Source organism: Bos indicus x Bos taurus, chromosome 3, assembly GCF_003369695.1.
Source record: "Bos indicus x Bos taurus breed Angus x Brahman F1 hybrid chromosome 3, Bos_hybrid_MaternalHap_v2.0, whole genome shotgun sequence".
Classification (NCBI taxonomy): domain Eukaryota; kingdom Metazoa; phylum Chordata; class Mammalia; order Artiodactyla; family Bovidae; genus Bos; species Bos indicus x Bos taurus.
The window spans coordinates 113,717,491-113,739,821 of record NC_040078.1 but is presented as its reverse complement, the minus strand read 5'-3'; the positions used below and the strand labels follow the sequence as shown (position 1 = coordinate 113,739,821).

The following is a 22,331-nucleotide window of genomic DNA, read 5'->3' as shown; positions in this document are numbered from 1 at the left end:
GTGGTAAAGGACCTGCCTGCCAGTGCAAGAGACATTAGAGACAAAAGTTTGATCCCTGGGTCACGTAGATCCCTTGGAGGAGGGCATGGCAACCCACTCCAGTATTCTTGCCTGGAGAATCCCATGGATAGAAGAGCCTGGCAGGCTATGCTCCACAGGGTCGCAAAGAGGACATGACTAAAGCGACTTAGCATGCATGCACATACATATACTTTTGTGCCTATGTATATATGGGCTTCCCCTGTGGCTCAGTGGTAAAGAATCTGCCTGCCAATGTAGGAGATGAGGGTTTGATCCCTGCGTTGAGAAGATCCCCTGGAGAAGGGAATGGCAACCCACTCCAGTATTCTTGCTTGGAAAATCCCATGGACAGAGGAGCCTGGTGGGCTACAATCCATGAGGTCACAAAAGAGTCAGACATGACTGAGCAAATGGACACAGCATATATATATATGAATCTCTTTGCTGTATACCTGAAATGAACACAATATTGCAAATCAACTGTGCTTTGATAAAAGGAAAAACATAATGACAAATGCCACCAAGAACAAGATTGTCTTCACTACTCCAGGATTTCAGTTTGCCAAATTTGACACTTCGAGGTTCTTCTATAATGAAATGCTGCTGAAATACCAAGTTAATTAAAGAACTTATAAAAAATATTTATACTAAATTCAACCTTTCACTCTAATGATGAAATGGGTTCCATGATTAAAATAACTCTTGCTGTCTACATCCTGTTATTTCCTTTATGGCAAACTTTCCAAGTGGAAGCACACACTCCTAAGAATACCCAAACATGGAAGGCCACTTTCAGATGAGCTGATGGGAATGTCCCCACTCCCGCCAATGTGAACTCTATCACAAACTGAACAGTCAACAAGATGAAAGTCATTTCAAGTCAACACCAGTCATGATTCAGAGAGAAATGTGAGAAAGCACAGCACTCTGTTAAAATACAGGCTTAGCAACAAGAAGCCGGAGATATTTCAATCAGTACACATTTCTTACATGATCCAATAGGAAAGATGAGAGATTGTGGATGAATCACAGGCCAGTTAACTTAGAAAGGCAATCTTTCTGTAGTAACAGCTTCTCCACTAGACACAGATTCGAATTAGAATCTGCATTCCTAAAACATCATCACAGGGATTTCACCCCCCACCCCCCACCCCCTCAGCCCCCACTGCTGATACGAGACACAGAAGCTCAACGCGTATCATCAGGGTATGAAAGAAGGAGTATCAGCTTTGAAAACAGGCGGACTGGAATTTAAGCCCCATCTGCTACACCTTATGAGGTATGGAGACTAGGCAAGTCATTTAATGTATGTGAGCTTCAGTTTCCAAGGAAAAACCTGTTTGGGCTGGAGTGCAGTTTCCAAGTCCCTGAGAAAGTATAAACGCCCAGAGCTGCTAGTAGAGGCTGGCAGTGGCGGCACCCGCCCCCTCCCTTCCCATGAACTTGCCCCCGCTGCAACTCACCCATCTGATCCAACTCTCGGTCTCCTCCTCAGGCAGCCGGGACACCGTGCGGGGCAAGAAGCGCACCAGCTTCTCCTTGATGATGGATGACGTCAGGACATCCTCCACCTCCACCAGGCTCGCGATCACATCGGCGATCTGCCCCGAGCCTTCCACCACCACGCAGGGGATCTTACTTTTGACGGAGGTATTGATGGCCTGAGAGAAGGGAGGTAAGAGTCGACCAGAGGATCAACAGAACCCAGCCTGGAGCCGAGGCTCTAATCAAGCTGGTGAACAAATCATACGGACACATCTCTGCACTGTATCCTTCTGTGGGGGCAGGGGAGGTTCATTTTCAATCAGAAGCAAACCAAATACTTGCAACCATTTAAGAATCAAAAATGTAAGCCAATTGTCTTACATCCTGTGTTAGTATCAAATTCCATAGTAAGGACATGTGCAGCTGGCAAGTTTTCCATAAATAAGTGCTTCAAAATATCCCTCTATACAAAACTGATCATTCCAAATATTGACATCATAGATTTAAATGACAACTCTTAAGATGGTACCCAACATTGTCATTGATGGCTTATCTGCCAGAGGTGAATAATATGCATAGATTTAAGGCATGAAAATACCTTCCCAGAAGCTGGCACACTTTTTTGACTCACATATTTCCCTCCTCAAATAATTTTCTTTTCTCCTTTTATGAAAAGAAAAGAAAAATATATTTGTTTTCTGGATAAACAAATACCACAGTTTTATTTCCCCGATAAAAACCACAGAGACCAGCATAGGGGAATCAGGTCTTAAGAATTTTAATTACTTGACAACTAGACAAAGTGATGTACATGTGAGCACAGCCCCTTCCTTTAGCCAGGAGTGCTGTCTCCCTTACAGAAGACGTTGCCCACAGAGTGTGGAGCCTTCATCAGATCAGGCTGGGATCCATCTTCACCTCCCTACCTGAGCCAAAGGTGGGTGTCAGGGCTGTGCTGGGGCGGGAGTGAGGGTATAGGAGACTGAGCTGAAGGATGAAGAGCTCAGTGGGTAGTTTCTCTTCCCTTTCTCCTCTCTCCTGTAGCATCTGTGGGTTGTGAATTGCCTGAACAGACTTTGAGGGAAATGCTATAGAAATGCAATACTCTAGACCGGCAGCACCTCGCTGAAAACCTTAATTCTAAATCTAAAATCTGAGTGATAATAGAGGCAACCATCTTCAATTACTTTTTCTCCATCTCTCTTCCTCTTTAATGTGACTGCCTCTTCAAGCATTTCCATACTGACTATTTCACACTGAAAAAAATCTCTAATTTTTCTCTGAAAAGTCTTTCCCTGAAAAATCTTTATTTAATAATGTTTTCAACAGTAGGTCTCATAGAAGGTACAATAAATACCTGCTGATGAAGGAATAAATGAATGGATCATTGTTACAGAAAATAATAAACAAAGAGAAGCATTAGTTTATGATTCCAACTAACTCTGCCAGAAATTTCATGTAATTCTAAGTGCGTGTGATCACAGGGTGGCCATGGTTTTCCAACATACGTGTTGGTTACCATTCCTGAGTCTTGTGAGTTCAGGTCAAGCCCTTCTATTTGGCTGGTTGATGGCCAAAGCCAACAGTAAGGACAGAGACTATTCGTGTTGCTACAAAGTCTCTTCCTAAATCTTCTCAGCTGAGGAGACAACATAAGTCTGTTAGGGCAACGCTGTGTGATTGGAAAAATGCTACTTACTTGCTGTAGAAAAGAAAGCAACCAGATTAGGTTAGGTGAGCCCCCAAAGCCATGAAAATAAAAACTGGTTGAGCAAACTTGTTGACCGATCTTCCAGAAAACCAAACCAAGACTCACTTTCAAAGTCTCTTTCCCACCTCCTTGGGCAAAACACACAATGGGGATCTTGCCACCGTAGTTGGAATCTGTAAAATATAAAACATAAAATATATTTTGGGCTCATCAGAAATACTCACCTACCTCAAGGGAACTTCTGCCCCTTGAGCCCAGGGTGGGGGTTCTGGCTGCATACCTAACGAACCTGACAATCAGTTGATCACAATGGATCATCTCTGGGCTCCAAACCAGTAGTAGCATGACATGAGTCACACTGCATGACATTTATTTAAAATGCTAAAGTCTGTGAATGATTGACTTTTGTTAATAAATATTTTGGACTGCATGGAGATCAAACCAGTGAATCCTAAAGGAAATCAGTCCTGAATATTCATTGGAAGGACTGATGCTGAAGCTGAAACTCCAATACTTTGGCCACCTGATGCAATGAACTGACTCATTTGAAAAGACCCTGATGCTGGGAAAGATTAAAGGCAGGAGAAGGGGAGGACAGAGGATGAGATGGTTGGATGGCATCACCGACTCAATGGACATGAGTTTGAGTAAACTCCAGGAGTTGGTGATGGACAGGGAGGCCTGGAGTGCTGCAGTCCATGGGGTTGTAAAGAGTCGGACAGAACCGAGTAACTGAACTGAACTGACCTGAATATATTAAGCCAGGTTCAAATTTATCCTGACAATAATTATACTTTCACTCATTTGCATAATCTATGCATGAAAAATTTGCATAACTATGTGTTTTCTCCAGAGAGATGACTGCATATACAAATGTCTTCCTCCACAGACTTCCCATTGAGAAAAGAAAAGATTGAGATTATCTCCAACAAGTCTCTGTGATGGAGACTGTCCCTAGATGATGTGGTAATCTGGTTCCACAACAGGACACATTTCAACACCAACCTCTCAGCAGTAGGAAGGCATTATTTATCACTTTCCATAGCAAATAAAGGCTTTCACTCCATGGTTGCATTCTCCCCCTGAAACCAATGTTTTAGGAGGTTTTGGTTGGCTCAGTGGTAAAGAGTAGGAGACACGAGTTCAATCCCTGGGTCAGGAAAATCACTTAGAGAAGGAAATGGCAACTCATTCCAGTATTCTTGCCTGGAAAACTCCATGGGCAAGAGGAGACTGGCATTCTACAGTCTATGGGGTCACAAAAGAGCTGGACGGGACTTAGCAACTAAACAACAATGGTATAGAGAAGTAGCCAATAGTCAAAGAAGTAAATCATCTAACTGTGAAGCTAGCGGGTTGGTTTTTTATCACTTCTACTCTAGCAAATCCCATTGCTTCATCAGTGCAATTTTATACCCTGAATTTTACCAGGTCTTAAATGTTATCAAGCAGAATGGACAGCAGGTCTCTTTATTGCCAAGCCAGAGTGGGACAAGGCAGCATTCATCAATGTTCTAGCACACTGGAGGGTACGTATCATAGGAGCAGAAGCATTTCTAGTATATTAAGAAGAGATACAACGGCTCTTCTTTGGCAGTAGAGCATCTGATAGGATGGGTTTACCACGCTTCACTCAGTAATTGGAGCTATTGTTGATGCTGCTGCTGCTTTTGTTCATATGTTTTTCTAACGTCCCATCGCGTAAGCACTGACCTTGAATCGTGCGCTCAGAGATGTACTTCTCCAGCTGATTCCGGAGCTTTGCCTCCACTGTGGGGTGCCCGTGGCAGCCGTTGTCCACGAGCAGTAGGTGGGTGTGGTTGTTGTCCAGGATGTACAGAGGGTCCCTCTTGAAGTCATCCATAATGTACTGAGCTGAAAAATATCCCTGAAAAGCACACAGCAACTTGTCTTTGAGACTTGCTTGTTGGCCAAAATGCCTGATGACATCTTTATGGGTTCACGAAAGGCTGACTCTTTGGGTTCAACTATATTGATGCCTCTTTCCAGATTCCTAAGTGCAGAAGGGTCTTAAAAATCTTATAGTTCAGGCCATCATTTTAAATATGAGGAAATGAAGGTTCAAAATAGTTGGATCACTTGCCTATTGTCACATAAATGACCGGTGGCAGTATAAGAATCAGATTCCCAATCCAGTTCTTATTCCATCACCCTGTGCTTTTGTATAAATTCACTGAAACTGATAGCATTCAGGAAAGTGTGTGTGTGTGTGTCCAGACATACATATTTGTGTGCGTGTGGATATGATAGAGGTAGATATTGATATACACATATTTGTCTAGAATCCATCATATGCCAAGACCTACGCCAGGGTCTAGGGATTAGAAAATGAATAAAATGAAGTCTTAGCTCTTGAGGAGCACATAGTTACAGGATTATGAAAAGAAGTAATTAAACATATACTTTGTCATAAGACTTAGTACCAGAGAATAAAAAACTAAAGAACTGACTCTAACAGGATTTGCTGGGAACAAATTTTCATGAACAAAACACATCTATCGGTAATTCCTTCACAGAACCACTTTGATTATGTCATCCTTGTTTTTAATTCCTGAGGTTCCAAAGGAACCTTGTAAGGCCAACTTCCTACAAGTTGATGGCATCCCAGAGCCCCATGCCAGGGCCACTCTCCCCCGTGACCCCGCAGACCTCCTCATGTCCTGCCCGTACCTCCACATCACAATTCCTGATAAGGGTGTCCCTGTTGGAGACCATGCCCCAAGCGGCGATGCCAATGGCCACAATGTTCTCCTCCGAATTCCTGCTAATGGTGTTGTCTCTCACCACCTCCCCGATGAACTTCATCAGCCCATAGTGGGTGCCTCCAGTGAGAATCCAGGCACCTGCCAACAAGAGAGGAGAACAGAGGCTCTGAATAAGTTTTTCATCCTGTGCTCAATCCCTAAAGAAGCCCCACCTGTGAGCACCAGGACCCAGCATCGCTGGCCACACTTTGGACTATGTTCAACCTAAGACACGGACTTAGGAAAGAGAAGAGGATGTCCGAGTGTCTAGAGATGCCGCTTAAAAAGATACAGATTCTAGACCCCACTCTAGACTCACATCATCAGATTCTCTGGGAAGTGGGGCCAAGAAATCTGTCCCTTTAATCATCTCTCAGGTAAATCTTTTCAGGGCTAATAAGCACCTGCCCTTAGCTGTTGAGCAAGTTAAGCAATGTCATCATGGAAAGTGGAACGCTCTGCTCCCACACCTCCCGCCCCATGGATCTGGAGTGATCTTCCCAGCAGGACCCTGGTGCCTACCATTTAATTTTGGGCTTCCCTAGTGGCTCAGATGGTAAAGAATCGGCCTGCAATGCGGGAGACCTGGGTTTGATCCATGGGTCAGGAAGATCCCCAGGAGAAGAGAATGGCAACCGACTCCAGGATTCTTGCCTGGAGAATCCCGTGGACAGAGAAGCCTGGTGGGCTACAGTCCATGGGGTCTTCTAGCATGACCCTGGTGCCTACAATTTAACTTTAAAATTGCACAAGCTTGCACACTGGTGTTTGAAGGTTTTTATTTGATGATCTTTGCAAGGCCAAGAATTTTTCACAGTTTTGTTTTCAAAACTGTAGTAAACAAAATACCTAAAAATATGACTTCACATAATAATGGCATCTAAAGCTGAAAATGTGCCTAGGCCAGTGTGCCACCCAGGCAGGAATCTAGCCTGAGGCTTGGCCACCAGTCTCCTTGAATTCTGAGGAGTCCTGAGGCAGCCCCCTCCCCAAACTGTTAGAAAGTCCTTTTGTTCATTGTTGTCTCCATTCTCCAATTTTGTTACTGACTTCCCGACAGGGAGCTACTTTAGTCATCTTCCACAGAAAAGTCCTTCCAATATTTTACGGTAAATGTGATGTAGTCCCTAGAACATTCAGATCCCATTCCTTTGGCCAGTTCTCACAAGATGTGAATTCCAGACCCCCTGGCACCCAGTCTCCTTCCTGCAGACAGATTTCAGTTGTCAATACCCCCGTTTCAAATGAGGCAATAGGAGACAAAGCAGCTCTCCACATGGCTGACCCAGAGTACAAGAAGACAATGAACCCCCAGCTCCGCCCATTCACTTCATCTAAGAAGAATCCCGGCCTGGGCACTTTTGTCTGCTTTGTTCTACTCTATGTATTCCCAGTACCTAAAACAATTTCTGACACATGGCACGCATTTAAGAAGTATTTGCTGAAGGAAAGCATTATGCATGTTCGGATTTAGTGGTGAGGAAGTCAGCTGCTGGGTTTCATAACAAAGTATCTACTGTGGTCCCATCTGGTTGATCAGGAAATTAAGAATAAATACGGGGAGAAAGCAGCCTTTCTTCTTGATTTTAAGAAAAAGCATATTTAGAATAAGACATGCTACCTTAGTTCTGTCAACTAACATTCTTAATAAAATTGTTTTCAAGGGACTTCCCTGGTGGTCCAGGGGTTAAGTCTCCAAGTTTCCACTGCAGGGGGCAAGGGTTCAATCCCTGGTCAGGTGGGGAACCAAGATCTGCACGCTATGCAGCATGGCCAATAAATAAATAAATGTAAAAACTGATGCCCAAAAATCCATGATGAAAAAAATTAAGTTTTTACAATCTTAGTATTAGATAAACTAATAAAATAAATATTAGACTTTGATAAACAGAATCAAATCTAAAGGAAATATCAGTCAAGCTCAAATGAAAGGAATTCTGGGGAAAAAAAAAAAGTTGCCTATAGTCTTCAAAAAGGTCCTGAAAGGCCAAAAAGATTAAAGAACATTTCCAGAGGAAAGAAAGCTTTTCAGCTTCCAATGATATGAAAAGCTAAATGGATTGGAATCCAGGTGGAGAAAAAAAACAAAAATCATTTTTTTGCTCGGAAGAACATTGTTGGGATAATTAGCAAAATTAAAACAAGAACCTTTTGTTAGATGACTGTATTGGTCGGTGTGAACTTCCTTGGGTTTGAAAGTTATACCAGTTACATGAGAAAACAAGCTTGTTCTTCAGAGACATGTGCTAATGTGTGTGCTTAAGAGCTAAAGCTCATGATACCTAAAATTTACTTGCAAAGGATTTTTTTTGTTTTTTTTGGCTATTGCACCCCACGGTTTGGGGGATCTTAATGCCCTGACTAGAGGTTGAACCTGTGCCCTCTACAGTGGAAATTCAGAGTCCTAACAACTCTTACTCCTTGAAAGAAAAGTTTTGACCAATCTAGATAGCATATTGATAAGCAGCCAACAAAGGTCCGTCTAGTCAAGGCTATGGTTTTTCCAGTGGTCATGTATGGATGTGAGAGTCGAGCTGTGAAGAAAGCTATGTGCCGAAGAATTGATGCTTTTGAACTATGGTGTTGGAGAAGACTCTTGAGAGGCCCCTGGACTGCAAGGAGATCCAACCAGTCCATTCTGAAGGAGATCAGCCCTGGGATTTCTTTGGAAGGAATGATGCTAAAGCTGAAACTCCAGTACTTTGGCCACCTCATGCGAAGAGTTGACTCATTGGAAAAGACTCTGATGCTGGGAGGGATTGGGGGCAGGAGGAGAAGGGGATGACAGAGGATGAGACGGCTGGATGGCATCACTGACTCGATGGACGTGAGTCTGAGTGAACTCCGGGAGTTGGTGATGGACAGGGAGGCCTGGCGTGCTGCAATTCATGGGGTCGCAAAGAGTCCGACACGACTGAGCAACTGAACTGAACTGAACTGAACCACTGTATGAGATGGTTAGATAGCATTACCAAAGAGTCAGACACAACTGAGCAACTGAACAAGAACAAAACTCGATTAACAAGAACCTGGGCAAACTCCGGGAGATAACAGAGGACAAGGAGCCTGGCATGCTGCAGTCCATGGGATTGCAAAGAGTCGGCTACAACTTAGCAACTGAGCAATACCAACAATAACCACTGGACTACCAGGGAATCCCTCAAACGATTTTTAAAATCATAATACGAGAATATCTAGAGAGAGGGAGAAGACAAACATGAGAAATTGTTAACAATTGGTGAATTTAAGTGAAGGCTGTACAGATATTCACTAGATTATTCTTACAACTCTTCTGTAGGTTTACAATTTATCATAACAAAAAATCAAAAAAGAAAAAAATAAGCAAAATATTTCAAATAACAAAGCCAGGGTTCTGTGTTTTGATCCCCATCAGACACTCACCTGGCGCTCACAACATGCCAGGCACGGTCACTTTTTTCAAAGCATATTATTGGTCCCCAAATGAAACAGCAAAAATTAAACTTTCTTTTTTTGATTGGCCAGAATACTCTGAATGTTTTACGTAAAAACGACTAAATGAAAACGTTAGGTTAAGAGAAACATGCAACTACCCACATGCAATTTCCTGAGCTCTGATTAAGGAAATCCTCCCTCCCTCCCCGACCCCACCCCACCCTCCAGAATTCCGGATCTGTTTCCTCATTTAAGGGTCTTGTTTCTAATTAAGATCAGGATTAATCATACAGCCCTAGAGTATCTGCAGTCTTGCGCATGAATGGCAGAGGACAATTTCGTTCAGTCTCTAAAGACGTGGCGCAGCCTGGACGGACAAACCCGCGGGCGCCACGTCCCCGCCCGGGACGGTCCCGTCGGCCACCGCGGGACCCGCGCACCTTTCGACTGCGCGATGTAGATCAGGCGGCTGAAGATCTTGCGCATGCGCGGCTTCAGGGCGAAGTTTCTGGCGCCGCCAGTCACGGAAATGACCAGGTTGGGTGTTTTCAGGTGCCAGTGCTGGGTCAGCAGCTCGTACAGCGTCTCCGCGTCCGTGTCGCAGGACAGTCGGATATACTGTGGGGAAGAAGAGAAGCATCAGGATCCGCAGGTGCTCTCCTGATGGCGGGGGCGTGGCCCAGTCTACCTGTTCCTTTGGGAGGGGAGCGCATGGCAGGTGAGGAAGGTCCCCTTGGGGCAGTGGAAGGGGACACCCCAGCCAGCTGGAGAGCTGGAGACTTCATCCTAAAGGCAGTGGCGCACCCGTCAGGCGTTCTAAGCAGAGTAGAAGCCAGAAGGGATTTACATTTCAGGGAGCCCTCCAGCAGGAGTGCTAACTACAGACTGAGCCAAGACAGGGGGGAGGCAAGACAGTGGTGGCCCATTCCGAGACAGAGGCCTTGGGAAGAGACAGAGTGGACAGAGGAGAATTTAAGGAAACTGTTAATAATGGCCAACTGAAAACGGTCACCTGCCATCTGCCTCCGAAAGGGGAAATATTAGTCGCTCAGTTGTGTCCGACTCTTTGTGACCCCATGGACTATAGCCCGCCAGGCTCCTCTGTTCTTGGAATTCTCCAGGCAAGAATATTGGAGTGGGTTGCCATTCCCTTATCCAAAGGATCTTCCCAACCCAGGGATCGAACCCAGGTCTCCTGCATTGCAGGCAGATTCAAGCCCTAACGGGACCTACCGGGGAGGTCGGTAGGTGGCAGGGGGAGAGGAAGAAGAAAGGCTTCCCTGATGGGGAATCAAACCCCGGCCGCGGGGGTGAGAGCACCGGATCCTAACCACCAGGGAGCTGCCTTTACAAGGATGCAATCAATCACTGTCATCACTGACATTCCACACATCATGAAATGAGTTCAGGGTGGAGATCAAGAATGAAGCTCACTGTGCTCTGGGGAAAACCCACAGAACTGGGCTTCAGACAGTTAGGTATTTTCAGCATATTATAATGAGCCCAAATTCTTGCATCTTCTCATATCTACAAAAGCACTAAAATCATTCATGGAGACACCTGCTTCTCATGACTAGCAGCAAGCGTCTACCAAAGTGGGTGCCTGACTGCACGTACCCCCTTCACTAAAATCATAGGTAACACTGACCTTGCCCCCCTACCTCTTTGGAGCAGCTCCTCAGAGCTATCTGAGATGCTGTCTCCTTGGCTATAGTCCTCATTTGCCCCCAATAAAACTTAACTCACAACTCTCACATTATCCTTTTTGTTTCCATTCGACACAATCCATTAAACAGCTTTGTAAAATGCTGTATAAGAGCCTGCAGTGTGGGTGTGCAAAGCAAAATGTCACCTTATTCAAGACCACATTTACTGTCAAAAATGTCATATGCCAAACTAAACCATAAATGCATTTGTCTGTAGCAGGGAGGGTCAACAAGGATATCACATGAGCCTGTGCTGTGCCTGGAGAAAGGACACTGTATGACAAGCCAGCCATCCTGGGTCACAGGCCAGTATTTCCAGAATGAGCCAAGCTCCACGACCACTATTGTCAAAAGCCATCTTGTTTGTCAAGAGCCAGCCTGCCCCTAACCAGCCAGCTCCCATCTCTATATTAAGTAACACGTGTACATATAGAACCAACGACTAAACGCCAACCCTTCCCTTAGGAATTTTCTTTGTCCTAAGGCTATAAAAACTGGCTGCAAGCCCACAAAAGCATCAGCTCTCCCTTGAAAACACCTCAGGATCGGCCTGCTGGTCTAATAGCATCTCCCGCTCTATTCTCTCTTTGGCGGTCATCTCTCCCTGGTCTGTCAGAAAGCCGGCCTGCTGTCTTTGCAGCACCTCTCACTACCTCAGTCCTTTGTTCTCAATGAATCCTCTCTTCTAAAATATTCTGTGTCTGGAAATTCTTTTCCAGCCCATGCCCAGACAGTCATAACATTTGGTGGCCCATATGGGAACTGAACCCGCCACCTTGGCGTTACCAGCACCTTACAGATGGAACTCATTCTGCTCTTTCCTCGCTACTCACTACCGCCTTAACAATCACCTGAGGAGTGTTGCCATGGCACGTGATCTAATCACAGTGCTTGATTTTTCACAAGATTTATCTTTTTCTGCAATCATGTTTTGGGTGACAACCCATCTCTTCTGCTTTCATACATACTATCAGACAATTTGAAGTAACTCAAGGTACTTCAGTAACCTACCATGTTAGCATATGGATTAGCTAGTTCAAGTAGAAAACCATCGCTTACCTTCCCTTTCTTCCCCTGAGTCTCAAACTGAACATCTCCAAAAGCATCGGTGGGAAATTCCTTGGTATGTTTCTTGTAATTCCATTTCTCGTTTTGGTTGATCTGGGTGCCTTCTATGTGTTGGTTCTGGGCGTAGCCACACTTGCACACATTCTCCCTGAGCAGGAGGATATTGACAGGAAGGAACAGATTTCATTAAACCTACTTTAATGTTTCATCACGTCTCATAGACCACACATGATTAGCTTAAATCAACACAAAAAGAGATTTTAGCATCACATCTAATTTCCAGACTGTTTTCATCATCTCAGTTGTTTAAAAACTATCTTGATGTTTTATCCCTGTGACATGGAAGATTCAGGCAATACACTTCACTTGCATCTCCACTGAGAAAGAAGAAAGCAGGAGTGTAGGGAGGCATGGAATAAACGACAACAGAGAAGACTTCTTGAGCCTTCACACACTCTGGCCATAGCCCTAACTATTCTAGATCCCAGCCACTTATCTCTCAGGTTCTGCAGGGAACTTCCTTTTCTTTAGAGTAAATTTCTTCATTTAGGTTAAAATAACCTGGGTTCCTTGTAACTGAAAGTCTTAAGTACTAACACTGTGTATGTGTGTGTGCACAGGAATGTTCAGTCGCTCAGTAACATCCGACTCTTGCGACCCCGTGGACTGGAGCCTGCCAGGGTCCTCGGTCCATGGGATTTCCCAGGCAACAATACTGGAGTGGGTTGCCATTTCCTGCTCCCCAAGATCTTCCCGACCCAGGAATCAAACCCATGTCTCCTCTATTGCAGGTGGATTCTTTACCACTGAGCCACCAGGGAAGCCCAGATCTTAATTACTTTAGGGTATAGAAATTATCTGTATTGATATCAAAACATTCTATATTTTCTAGAGTTATAAAAAATTGAGCTAGAACCTAGAATCCAAAATCACTCCTCCACCAGTAACCTTGCCTCTTTTTTTGGAACAGGTCTTTCAGGCATCACTCAGTTTGGCCAAGAAAAATTGTAAAAAGTCAACTGGACTTGATTGCAGTTGCTTTAGGCTTTTCTCTGACTAGCCCTGGGGCACTTCCTGAGCTGAGGCTGCTCCTGGTGGTTTCAGGATCCTCCCCACTGTTGTGGTCCAAGGTGGCTTCCTCCCCTCTCTAGCTGTTTCTGTGCCACTCTCCTTTGGGGTCCTTCCACACCCACCCAAGTTCATTGCAGGACTGGGGAGGGAAGCCCCTGTCCCATTTGTCTTTGCTACAACTGAAGAGTGACTCTCAAACCCTTTTCCCTTCCAAGAATAGGGGTGTGTTTTGGGTGACCTCGAATGAGAAGCTTGTCTGGCTCCATCTTGATAATTGGGTTCAGTTCAGTTCAGTCGCTCAGTTGTGTCCGACTCTTTGCAACCCCATGAACCGCAGCACGCCAGGCCTCCCTGTCCATCACCAACTCCCGGAGTCCACGCAAACCCATATCCATTGTGTCGGTGATGCCATCCAACCATCTCATTGTCTGTCGTCCCCTTCTCTTCCTGCCTTCAATCTTTCCCAGCATCAGGGTCTTTTCAAATGAGTCAGCTCTTCACATCAGGTGGCCAAAGTATTGGAGTTTCAGCTTCAGCATCAGTCCTTCCAAAGAACACCCAGGACTAATCTCCTTTAGATGGACTGGTTGGATCTCCTTGCAGTCCAAAGGACTCTCAAGCGTCTTCTCCAACACCACAGTTCAAAAGCATCAATTCTTCTGTGCTCAGCTTTCTTTAGAGTCCAACTCTCACATCCATACATGACTACTGGAAAAACCATAGCCTTGACTAGATGGACCTTTGTTGGCAAAGTAATGTCTCTGCTTTTGAATATGCTGTCTAGGTTGGTCATAACTTTCCTTCCAAGGAGTAAGCGTCTTTTAATTTCATGGCTGCAATCACCATCCACAGTGACTTTGGAGCCCAGAAAAATAAAGTCAGCCACTGTTTCCACTGTTTCCCCATCTATTTGCCATGAAGTGATGAGACCGGATGCCATGATTTTAGTTTTCTGAATGTTGAGCTTTAAGCCAACTTTTTCACTCTCTTCTTTCACTTTCATTCAAGAGGCTTTTTGATTCTTCTTCAGTTTCTGCCATAAGGGTGGTGTCATCTGCATATCTGAGTACCAATGTACGTAAATTGGTTTACAAATGGAGAGGAGGTGGGAAGAATGCTAGGAAGGCGTTAGGAGCATAGATACTTGGAGGAGGCACAGAAGTGACAGACAAGGGAGATAGAGAGGATTAGGAGAGAGTCAGGATGCTAGTTCTACCCCTTGGGACAAGTCAGACTCCTACAGAACTACACTGTTAATATAGTAGCCACTAGCCATGTGTGGCTATTTAATTTAATTTGAAAATTCAGCTCCTTGGTTGCACTAGCCAATTTCAAATGCTCATATGGGCTGATGCAGATAAATATTCCCATTATAGTAGAAAGGTCCATCACACAGAGCCCATTACAGCAAAAGCAAAGTTCTTCCTGTCTCTACCTAGAATCCAGGATAGCTGAGGCAGTGAGAACTGAAGAGAACAAACCCAGATCCAGGGACCTACAGCCTCGGGAGTGCCAGGAGGCGACCCCTAACTGGCAGCAGTGTCTCAGAGGGTACCCTCAACAACAGGGGCCATAGTCAGGCATCACTCTCCCGTGACCACACAAGAAACAGACATCCGAAAGGGGTTAAAGAAGAAAAACATGAATGGTCTGGGCTTAGCATATAAGGGACAACTCTGGGGAGATTTGCAGTAGCTTACGTCAGCTGGTGTGCCAAGCAGCAACAGGATTACAGTATCACTGTTACCAGTCACTTCCCTTGATGAGTAATTTAGATTACACAGAGCATCCCCGCTGCCAATAGACAGATGAAAATAACAAATATGAGGAGTTAAAAAGCTTATGGAGTCTTGACTCTGGTCTGTAACCTTGGGTCTCCTCTGAGATAGGCACTGGGAGACCCCGAGGTGTTCCTGTCCTCAGCTGGTATTGTGGAGGGTGAGGGCTACTCACAGCAAGTCCCTTCGTTTGGGGTCAGAGCTGAGCTGCAGTCAGACACCATCAGCTGGGCAGTTGTAGATTTCCCTATCCTCCATCCACTTCTGCTGCAGCTAGTAGAAACACCCTGTCTTTCCTTTGAGGACCCATCCTTCCCACACCAGGTCCATATGGACACAACACCCAGTCAGTCAGTTCAGTCACTCAGTCGTGTCCGACTCTTTGCAACCCCATGGACTGCAGCACACCAGGCTTGCCTGTCCATCACCAACTCCCGGAGTTTACTCAAGCTCATGTCCATTGAGTCAGTGATGCCATCCAACCGTCTCATCCTCTGTTGTCCCCTTCTCCTCCTGCCTTCAATCTTTCCCAGCATCAGGGTCTTTTCAAATGAGTCAGTTCTTCGCATCAGGTGGCCAGAGTATTGGAGTTTCAGCTTCAGCATCAGTCCTTCCAATGACCCAAGACTGGCCAATTACATATTCCATCACCTTCCCAAGGATTAGAGCTGGTCCATGGCCCATGCCAGGCCAATAAGAGCCATGAACTCCAAGATCAAGGTTACAGGACTTTGGATAGAATTGCTAGGAACCAGGCCCTCTTTCCCCTCAGTGGTAAGCTGAATTGGTATCAGCCAGAGCTGTGGTGTCCATTTTGCATTACAAAGGAGGAGACTTCACACCCAGAGAAGGACAGACTCACAGGTAAAAAAAGAGGCAAGGTCTTGGTAATATTAAGCCCTGGATCTGGCTGTGCTTTCCAGCCACGAGGTCCCATTACAACCGCCACTCATTTAAGCCAATTAGATTGGATATCTGCAAGTGACAAGGTACTGATGAATACAGTCAGGCCAAGGCAGGGTCGTCCTTAGAAGGGGCAGGAGCTGGGCCCGAAAAGAATGCATGCATGGTTGCTTCCACGTCCTAGCTGTTATAAATAGTGCTGATCCAGCGGGGTGGTCTGGGGGCAGGCGAGGGAGGCTCAAGAGGAGGTGATATAAGCATAATTATGGCTGATTTGCATTGCTGTATGACAGAAACCATCACATTGTAAAGCAATTTTCTCCCAATTTAAAAATAATTTTAAAAAGAATGCACAAAATCAGAAAACTGGGTTCAATCCTTTATTTCTCTCCTACCAGCAATATGAAAGTGAAAGTGTTAGTCCCTCAGTGGTGTCTGACTCTTTGCCACCCCGTGGACTGTAGCCCGCCAGGCTCCTCTGTCCATGGGATTCTCCAGGCAAGAATACTGGAGTGAGTTGCCATTTCCAACCAGGGGATCTCCCCGACCCAGGGATCAAACTGCATCTCCTGCATTGCAGGCCGATTCTTAACCATCTGAGTCACAAGGGAAGCCCAGCGATGAGACCCTGGGTAAAACACTGAGCCTCTCCAGGCCTCACTTGACTTGTCAGTCAAATGATAACAGCTACCTTGCAGGGCAGTTGTAGAATTCGTGATCAAGTATGTAAAGTCCCCTTGATACAGTTGATGCTCAATAAATATTGATTGAATGAGTGAATGAATCCAAATGGTGTTTTCTACCAGTCAAACAAATTAACACAAAATCTTTCAGGGAAATATGGGGGGTAGATAGCTGACTCACAGAATTTATACTCTGTCAAAATGCTTCATAATGACTAAGTTTATACCAATGACAAAATAGAAATCTCTTATTTTTTCTGATATTCATTTTCTAATTTATACAAAGAAAGAAAGCACACTGACTGAGAACTTTCTAGAGTAGGGATTTTATGAAACATCCCACTGAATCCTTACCACAACCCAGAATGTATACTGTGCTGGATTTCTAGGATAAGAAAATTCAGTTCAGAAGATAATAATTAGTTCCAGTTCATGCAGTGAACAGGCAGCCAAGCCAAGGTTGGATCTAAGGCTGATTGTAACACTCCTGATCTTGCTGTAACTGCCTCTGGTCAACAGTCTTTAAACATAAACTATGGCAGCAACTACACCATCAGTTAGTAGCTAGACTACTATATAGAGAAAGGATAAACAACAAAGTCCTACGATATAGCCACAGTCAACAGCCAGACAGAGGAGCCGGTCAGATTGCCACGAGTGTGCATGCCTGCTGTCGCCTGCCAACGGCTATGAAATAACAAGGCTGACTGCCACGGCCACTCGGGCGGGCTCCCAGGCCCACGGGAACACCAGGAGAGTGACAGCCTGTCTTGGAACCTTCACCCACTCCTGCCAAAGCTTAAAATACGAAATGATACCTCTCTAGGGACAAGCTGCTTGCCAAATTCTTCCTGCTCGCACACCATTTCTGAGAACTGCAAGATGCAAATAACTTGAATAATGAACTAGTCTGTTGTCGTGGTTGTTAATAATTTATCTTTGAACATACTAGCAAAATCGGAGGCAAAAGAGGTGCTTACGTGGCCTTGGAATCTTTGGTAAAGAAGACACACTCCCGTTTCTTAAAATTTGCTTCAATGAAATTCACCAAGTCCTTTAGAGAGAGAACATGGGAACAACATATCACTAATTTGCTCTTAACCCCCGCTGCTCTTCATGAATGAACTAAACCTACTTCAAAGGGTTTAAGGATTCACTGCAGATCGGTGGCACCCAGTATCCCGTCACACCTTTAGAGCATACAGAGCTTGTAAAAAAGAGGCATACGTTTAAGTTTTTATAACTAAATATAAATTTTTCTAACAGTTACTTGGCATTATCTTGTAACCAATGTCACACATGCAAAGTATGTTTTTTCAACTCTAAAGCAACCAGGGGAAAATAAGGATCTGTTGGTAGAGTATCGTAAATAATGTACTACTGCAGATTCCCATTCCTCTAATGCTTGCTTTTCCAAAGACGATAACGTGTAGATGCTCTTTCCGAACTTTCATTTGTCCCCCCACGGGCAGGTGATCAGGCATATTCAGGACCTAATTCTGACACATGATGGAAAACTTCCCTTTAGGTGACAGAAGCAAACCAAATGGCAAAGGTTGAAAACTACTTTGAAAATATGTATACTCCCCAGAGTGGGAGAAGATATTTGCAACATGTATTGATCACCACAGGCTTGGTCAATAGAATATATAAAGGATGATGAGACACCAAGAATAAGACAGACAACGTCATAAGAGAACGGAAGGAGACGTGAACAGGCATTAAATAAAAGAGGATATACAACCATAAATGTGTGAGAAGGTGCTCGGCCTTCTCGGGAATGAGGCAAACGTGAAGGGAAACCATAATGATGTCCCACGACACTCGCACCAGGCTGGAAAAATTAAGAAAGCATTGACACCAAAGGCCTGGGAAGGGCAAGGCAGGGGCCTCAGACCCACTGTGGGCGGTGAGCGAATTGGCACAACTCTTGGAAACTGGTCACCGCTGTCCCTCGAAATAGTCCCTGTGTCCTGGGAATGCCCTGCACGCTCAGATGCCTGGCACAGGGCTGTCAGCTTTAGGGGACTATCTTGCCCCGTGGAGGTGCAGTTGGCAGCCCAAACCCACTTCCATCAGGTCACTAGGCACCCACAGTTCTCAGACAGTGTCCTGTGGGTTTTCCTCCTGTCTTTGCACCAAAGCCAAGCCTGACTCCTCATCCCCCACAGCGAGGCCACCACAAAAAGGGAGGGGACAGTCCCTGTCCTGGGAAAAGGCCCACCGTGCCTTCAGCAGTCTCTTCCAGCCATCTGGCGCCCACCACTGTACATTCTGAGACATCAGAGAATAGGAACCACATGCCCCCTTTACCTGGCCCTTTAAATGATATTTTGCCATAAATCCTGTGTCTTAACCCCAATTCCCATTAGGGAGAGGTGTTCACCTTCACCCAGCAGCCTCAACCCAGAGAACCTTCTCCAGGGACCACCTCACACATCCAGGAAGGTTCAGAATGGCCCTGCTCCTAAAGGCAAAATCAAAAACTCAAATGTTCATCCCCCTTAAGCTGGACAAAGGAGCGCGAGAGAAAGCCCAACCCAGCAGGACTGAATCAACAGCCACGACACACGGTCACTCGGAGAACCACGAACACAGGACACTAGCAAGAAACCGAACCCACAGAGAAGCTGATGGTGGGGCTCCACAAATGTCAAAACAGATGAAACGGAACCATCCACTGTTTACACACATATATTCAAACCATAACTTATGAATAAAAGCAAGGAATGGGGAACACAAAACTCAGGAGAGCATGGAGGGCTTTGACATGCGGGGCACACGGGAGTCTCCTGAAAAGTGCTGGTGATGGGTGCAAGAGTGTTAGTTGTATTGTTTTTCCTTAGGCTGGGAATTTAGGTTTGTAGGTTCTTTTCTACCAATATTAATAATAAAAATGTAGAAAGCAAAAATAAATCTTACATCCTCTGAATGAATAAGTTTTGAAGCCCTGTGATGGCCTTTCCTCTTCATAATTTTTTCTAGCTCTTCACTAGTTTTAAGTCTACTTCACACAGATAAAGAAAACTCCACAGTATATATAAGCTTATACGTATAAGCTTTTGAAATTGATGCTAGTGATGGAGAAGGGGTGGGGACAAAAACTATCTTGTTGCTAATAGTTCCGTCTGAAAAATGTACTTTGCAGAGGTATGTGTTCTCAGGGATAAAAGGGACCCTCAGAACTGGGATGTACCTGTGTGGTCTCAGAAATCCTACCCACATGACAGCTGGCATCTCTGAGCAGAGTGGGAAATCCATCCAGAAATTCCGGGGGAGCCCAGAGGAGCAAAACAGGAAAGAGTCAGTCTCCAACTGCCAACAGCACCCATGCCTGCCTCCACGTGGGATCCGGAAAGACCTTTTCTGCCCTCCCAGGCGTCTCACACTGCTGGAGGCCAGAGGAGAGGGCACTGGAGAAGCCACAGGGTCCTTGCCCATGGTGTAATTCTCACAGGGCCAGGGTGCCCACAGCAGTTACAAAACCTAAGTGGGCATGGGGTGGTGGGAATGGCAAGAGCCTGGGTGCCCAGAGAACCTCACCCTGCAGATCAAAATACTGGCATGGGGACTTTTCCTGGTGGTCCAGTGGTTAAGACTCTGAGCATCCACTGCAAAGAGCACAGGTTCAATCCCTGGGGGAGCGAAATAAGATCTCGCATGTCCAGGGGCTAGGCCAAAATAAATAAATAAATAGCTTAAAAAAAAAAATACTGACATGCCCAGCACCCCAGAAGCCCCAGCCCAGTCCCTCCTCCTCCTTCCCTTTTCCAGAGTCAGCCACCACCCCGACGTTCACCACTCTGGCTGAGGGGGACCTTGGTATCAGACTGGAATGTTGTCTTTATTTCCTGACATGTGAGAGTGTTCTCTAGGACCTGAGAGTGAGTGGAAAGCCTGCGGGCATCACTGGAGCTGCAGGTGGGACTGGATGGGAGGGGCGTGCAGAGAGGAGCCTTCTGCCCCTCCCCACCCCGAGTCCTAAGCAGCAACTCAGTGTGCAGGGACACAGAATGGCGAGAGGTGAGACGGGCACCAAAGAGAAGGGTCAGAAGCTACAGCCAGGACAAATGCAGATGCAGAATGAGCCACCAGCCACGGAATTAAATAAAAGGACTTCAAAACTCACTTCTAAGGTGAACCCACAGGGCTGGAAGCAAGAACACCAAGCATTAAGTAGTAAAAACCAAATATTCATACTATGGTGTTTCACTATCGTGTGTAAAATAGATACCATATGTAAAATGGCCAGTGGGAATTTGCTGCACGACTCAGGGAGCTCAAACAGGTGCTCTGTGACAACCTAGAGGGGTGGGATGGGGTGGGAGGCGGGAGGGAGGTTCCAGAGCCAGGGGACATATGTATACCTATGGTTGAATCATGTTGCCGTATGGCAGAAACCAACACAATATTGTAAAGCAATTATCCTCCAATTAAAAATAAATATTTTTTAAAGTGCAGTATTTAAAATGTTATATAAGTCAGTTAATAGGTGCACTCTTGAATGGATAAACAAGGTCCTATTGTAGAGTACAGAGAACTATATGCAATATCTTGTAATAAACCATAATGAAAAATATGAAAAGGTGCATATATGTGTTTGTGTGTGTGTGTTAACTGAATCACTGTGCTGTCAACTACACTTCAATAAAATCTACTTTGGCCTTTTTAAAAGGCCAAAACAAATGCATTCTTTAACAACATAAGGTTATAGTTACAAACTTTAAAACAGAAATGCTTGACAAACAACACAGAAAAGAAAACATCTCTTCGTTCGACAAAAGTAATCCACAGACAAGAGTGAGATGATACATGAACTTTTTAAAGAAGGAGTACGGGTCCCCAAAGAACCTTAACTGCGTGTTGCAGGGGACGCGGTTAACTCACGCTCTCGGCGTAGGACACGTCGGTGCTCCGGGACGCGCTGGAGTACAGGGTCCGGGTGCTGTCCGGGGTGCCATTCCTTCTGTTCCTCATGCTGAACCGTGCACCCTTGAAGGACATCTCTTCTCCTGTGGACAAAGTGGAGCGGGGAAGATGGGGTCACCAACGTGGACAGGCTTCACTGAAGGCTTCACCGCAGTGCCCTCCCCGAGCCCCTCCCGTCTCGCCGTCTGCTGCCCCCAGAGCCCCATCCCTACCCGCCCCCACCCTGGCCCCCCTAACGGGGTAGTTGTCCCCCCGCCTCTGCTCTCCTCGCTTCATCTCTCCTCCAGGACCCAGCCTGAGTTCAGTCCCTCCGTATGTTTTCCCTGGCCCTTCCCTTGTGGGCAGGGCCCCTCTGGGTGCGCCCTCTTGTCTGGGGGGTGGGATCCAGCATCCCTGACCACCACATAAGAGGGGAAAGGATGGCTCCTTTCAAGCTGATGGCCCTGGAGAGAGCTGTAACCAGCGGCTTGCAGCAAGAAGACCAGCTGACAGGTAGGAGGACTCCTGCCCTGATCCAGTCACAGGAAGCGGGGAGGAGGACTTTGATCGACAGGGCAGTAGGGCCTGAGGACCAGTGAGCTCTGGGTCACCCCAACACTTGGAGCCAGCACACGAGTCCCAGGGGCCCCTGACAATTTCCTCCCAGGCTCCAGGAGCAGGCCTTGAGCCGGGGGTATCATAGAAGCCTTGGTTGCCATGGAGATGTCCCCGGATACCCCTGATCTTCTGGGGATCCGAGTCTCCCATCCCAGCTGCAGGAGCAACCTGTCCCTCTTGTCTCCCGAACATTATCTCAG

General features: G+C 45.8%; 1 protein-coding gene across 1 annotated transcript in view; it reads right to left on the bottom strand.

Annotated features, from left to right (window-relative positions):
• TRPM8 (transient receptor potential cation channel subfamily M member 8) overlaps nt 1-21,810 on the bottom strand; it is a 92,087-nt gene extending 70,277 nt beyond the window's left edge. Inside the window, exons 1-8 of the mRNA XM_027538264.1 lie at nt 21,747-21,810; nt 21,493-21,617; nt 12,162-12,341; nt 9,837-10,014; nt 5,909-6,081; nt 4,931-5,105; nt 3,323-3,390; nt 1,485-1,682 (exon numbers count right to left, since the gene is read on the bottom strand). Of these exons, the coding sequence (XP_027394065.1) occupies nt 1,485-1,682; nt 3,323-3,390; nt 4,931-5,105; nt 5,909-6,081; nt 9,837-10,014; nt 12,162-12,341; nt 21,493-21,617; nt 21,747-21,810 (1,161 nt within the window). The remainder of the gene's footprint in view (nt 1-1,484; nt 1,683-3,322; nt 3,391-4,930; nt 5,106-5,908; nt 6,082-9,836; nt 10,015-12,161; nt 12,342-21,492; nt 21,618-21,746) is intronic.
• Nucleotides 21,811-22,331: the final 521 nt, after the last annotated feature.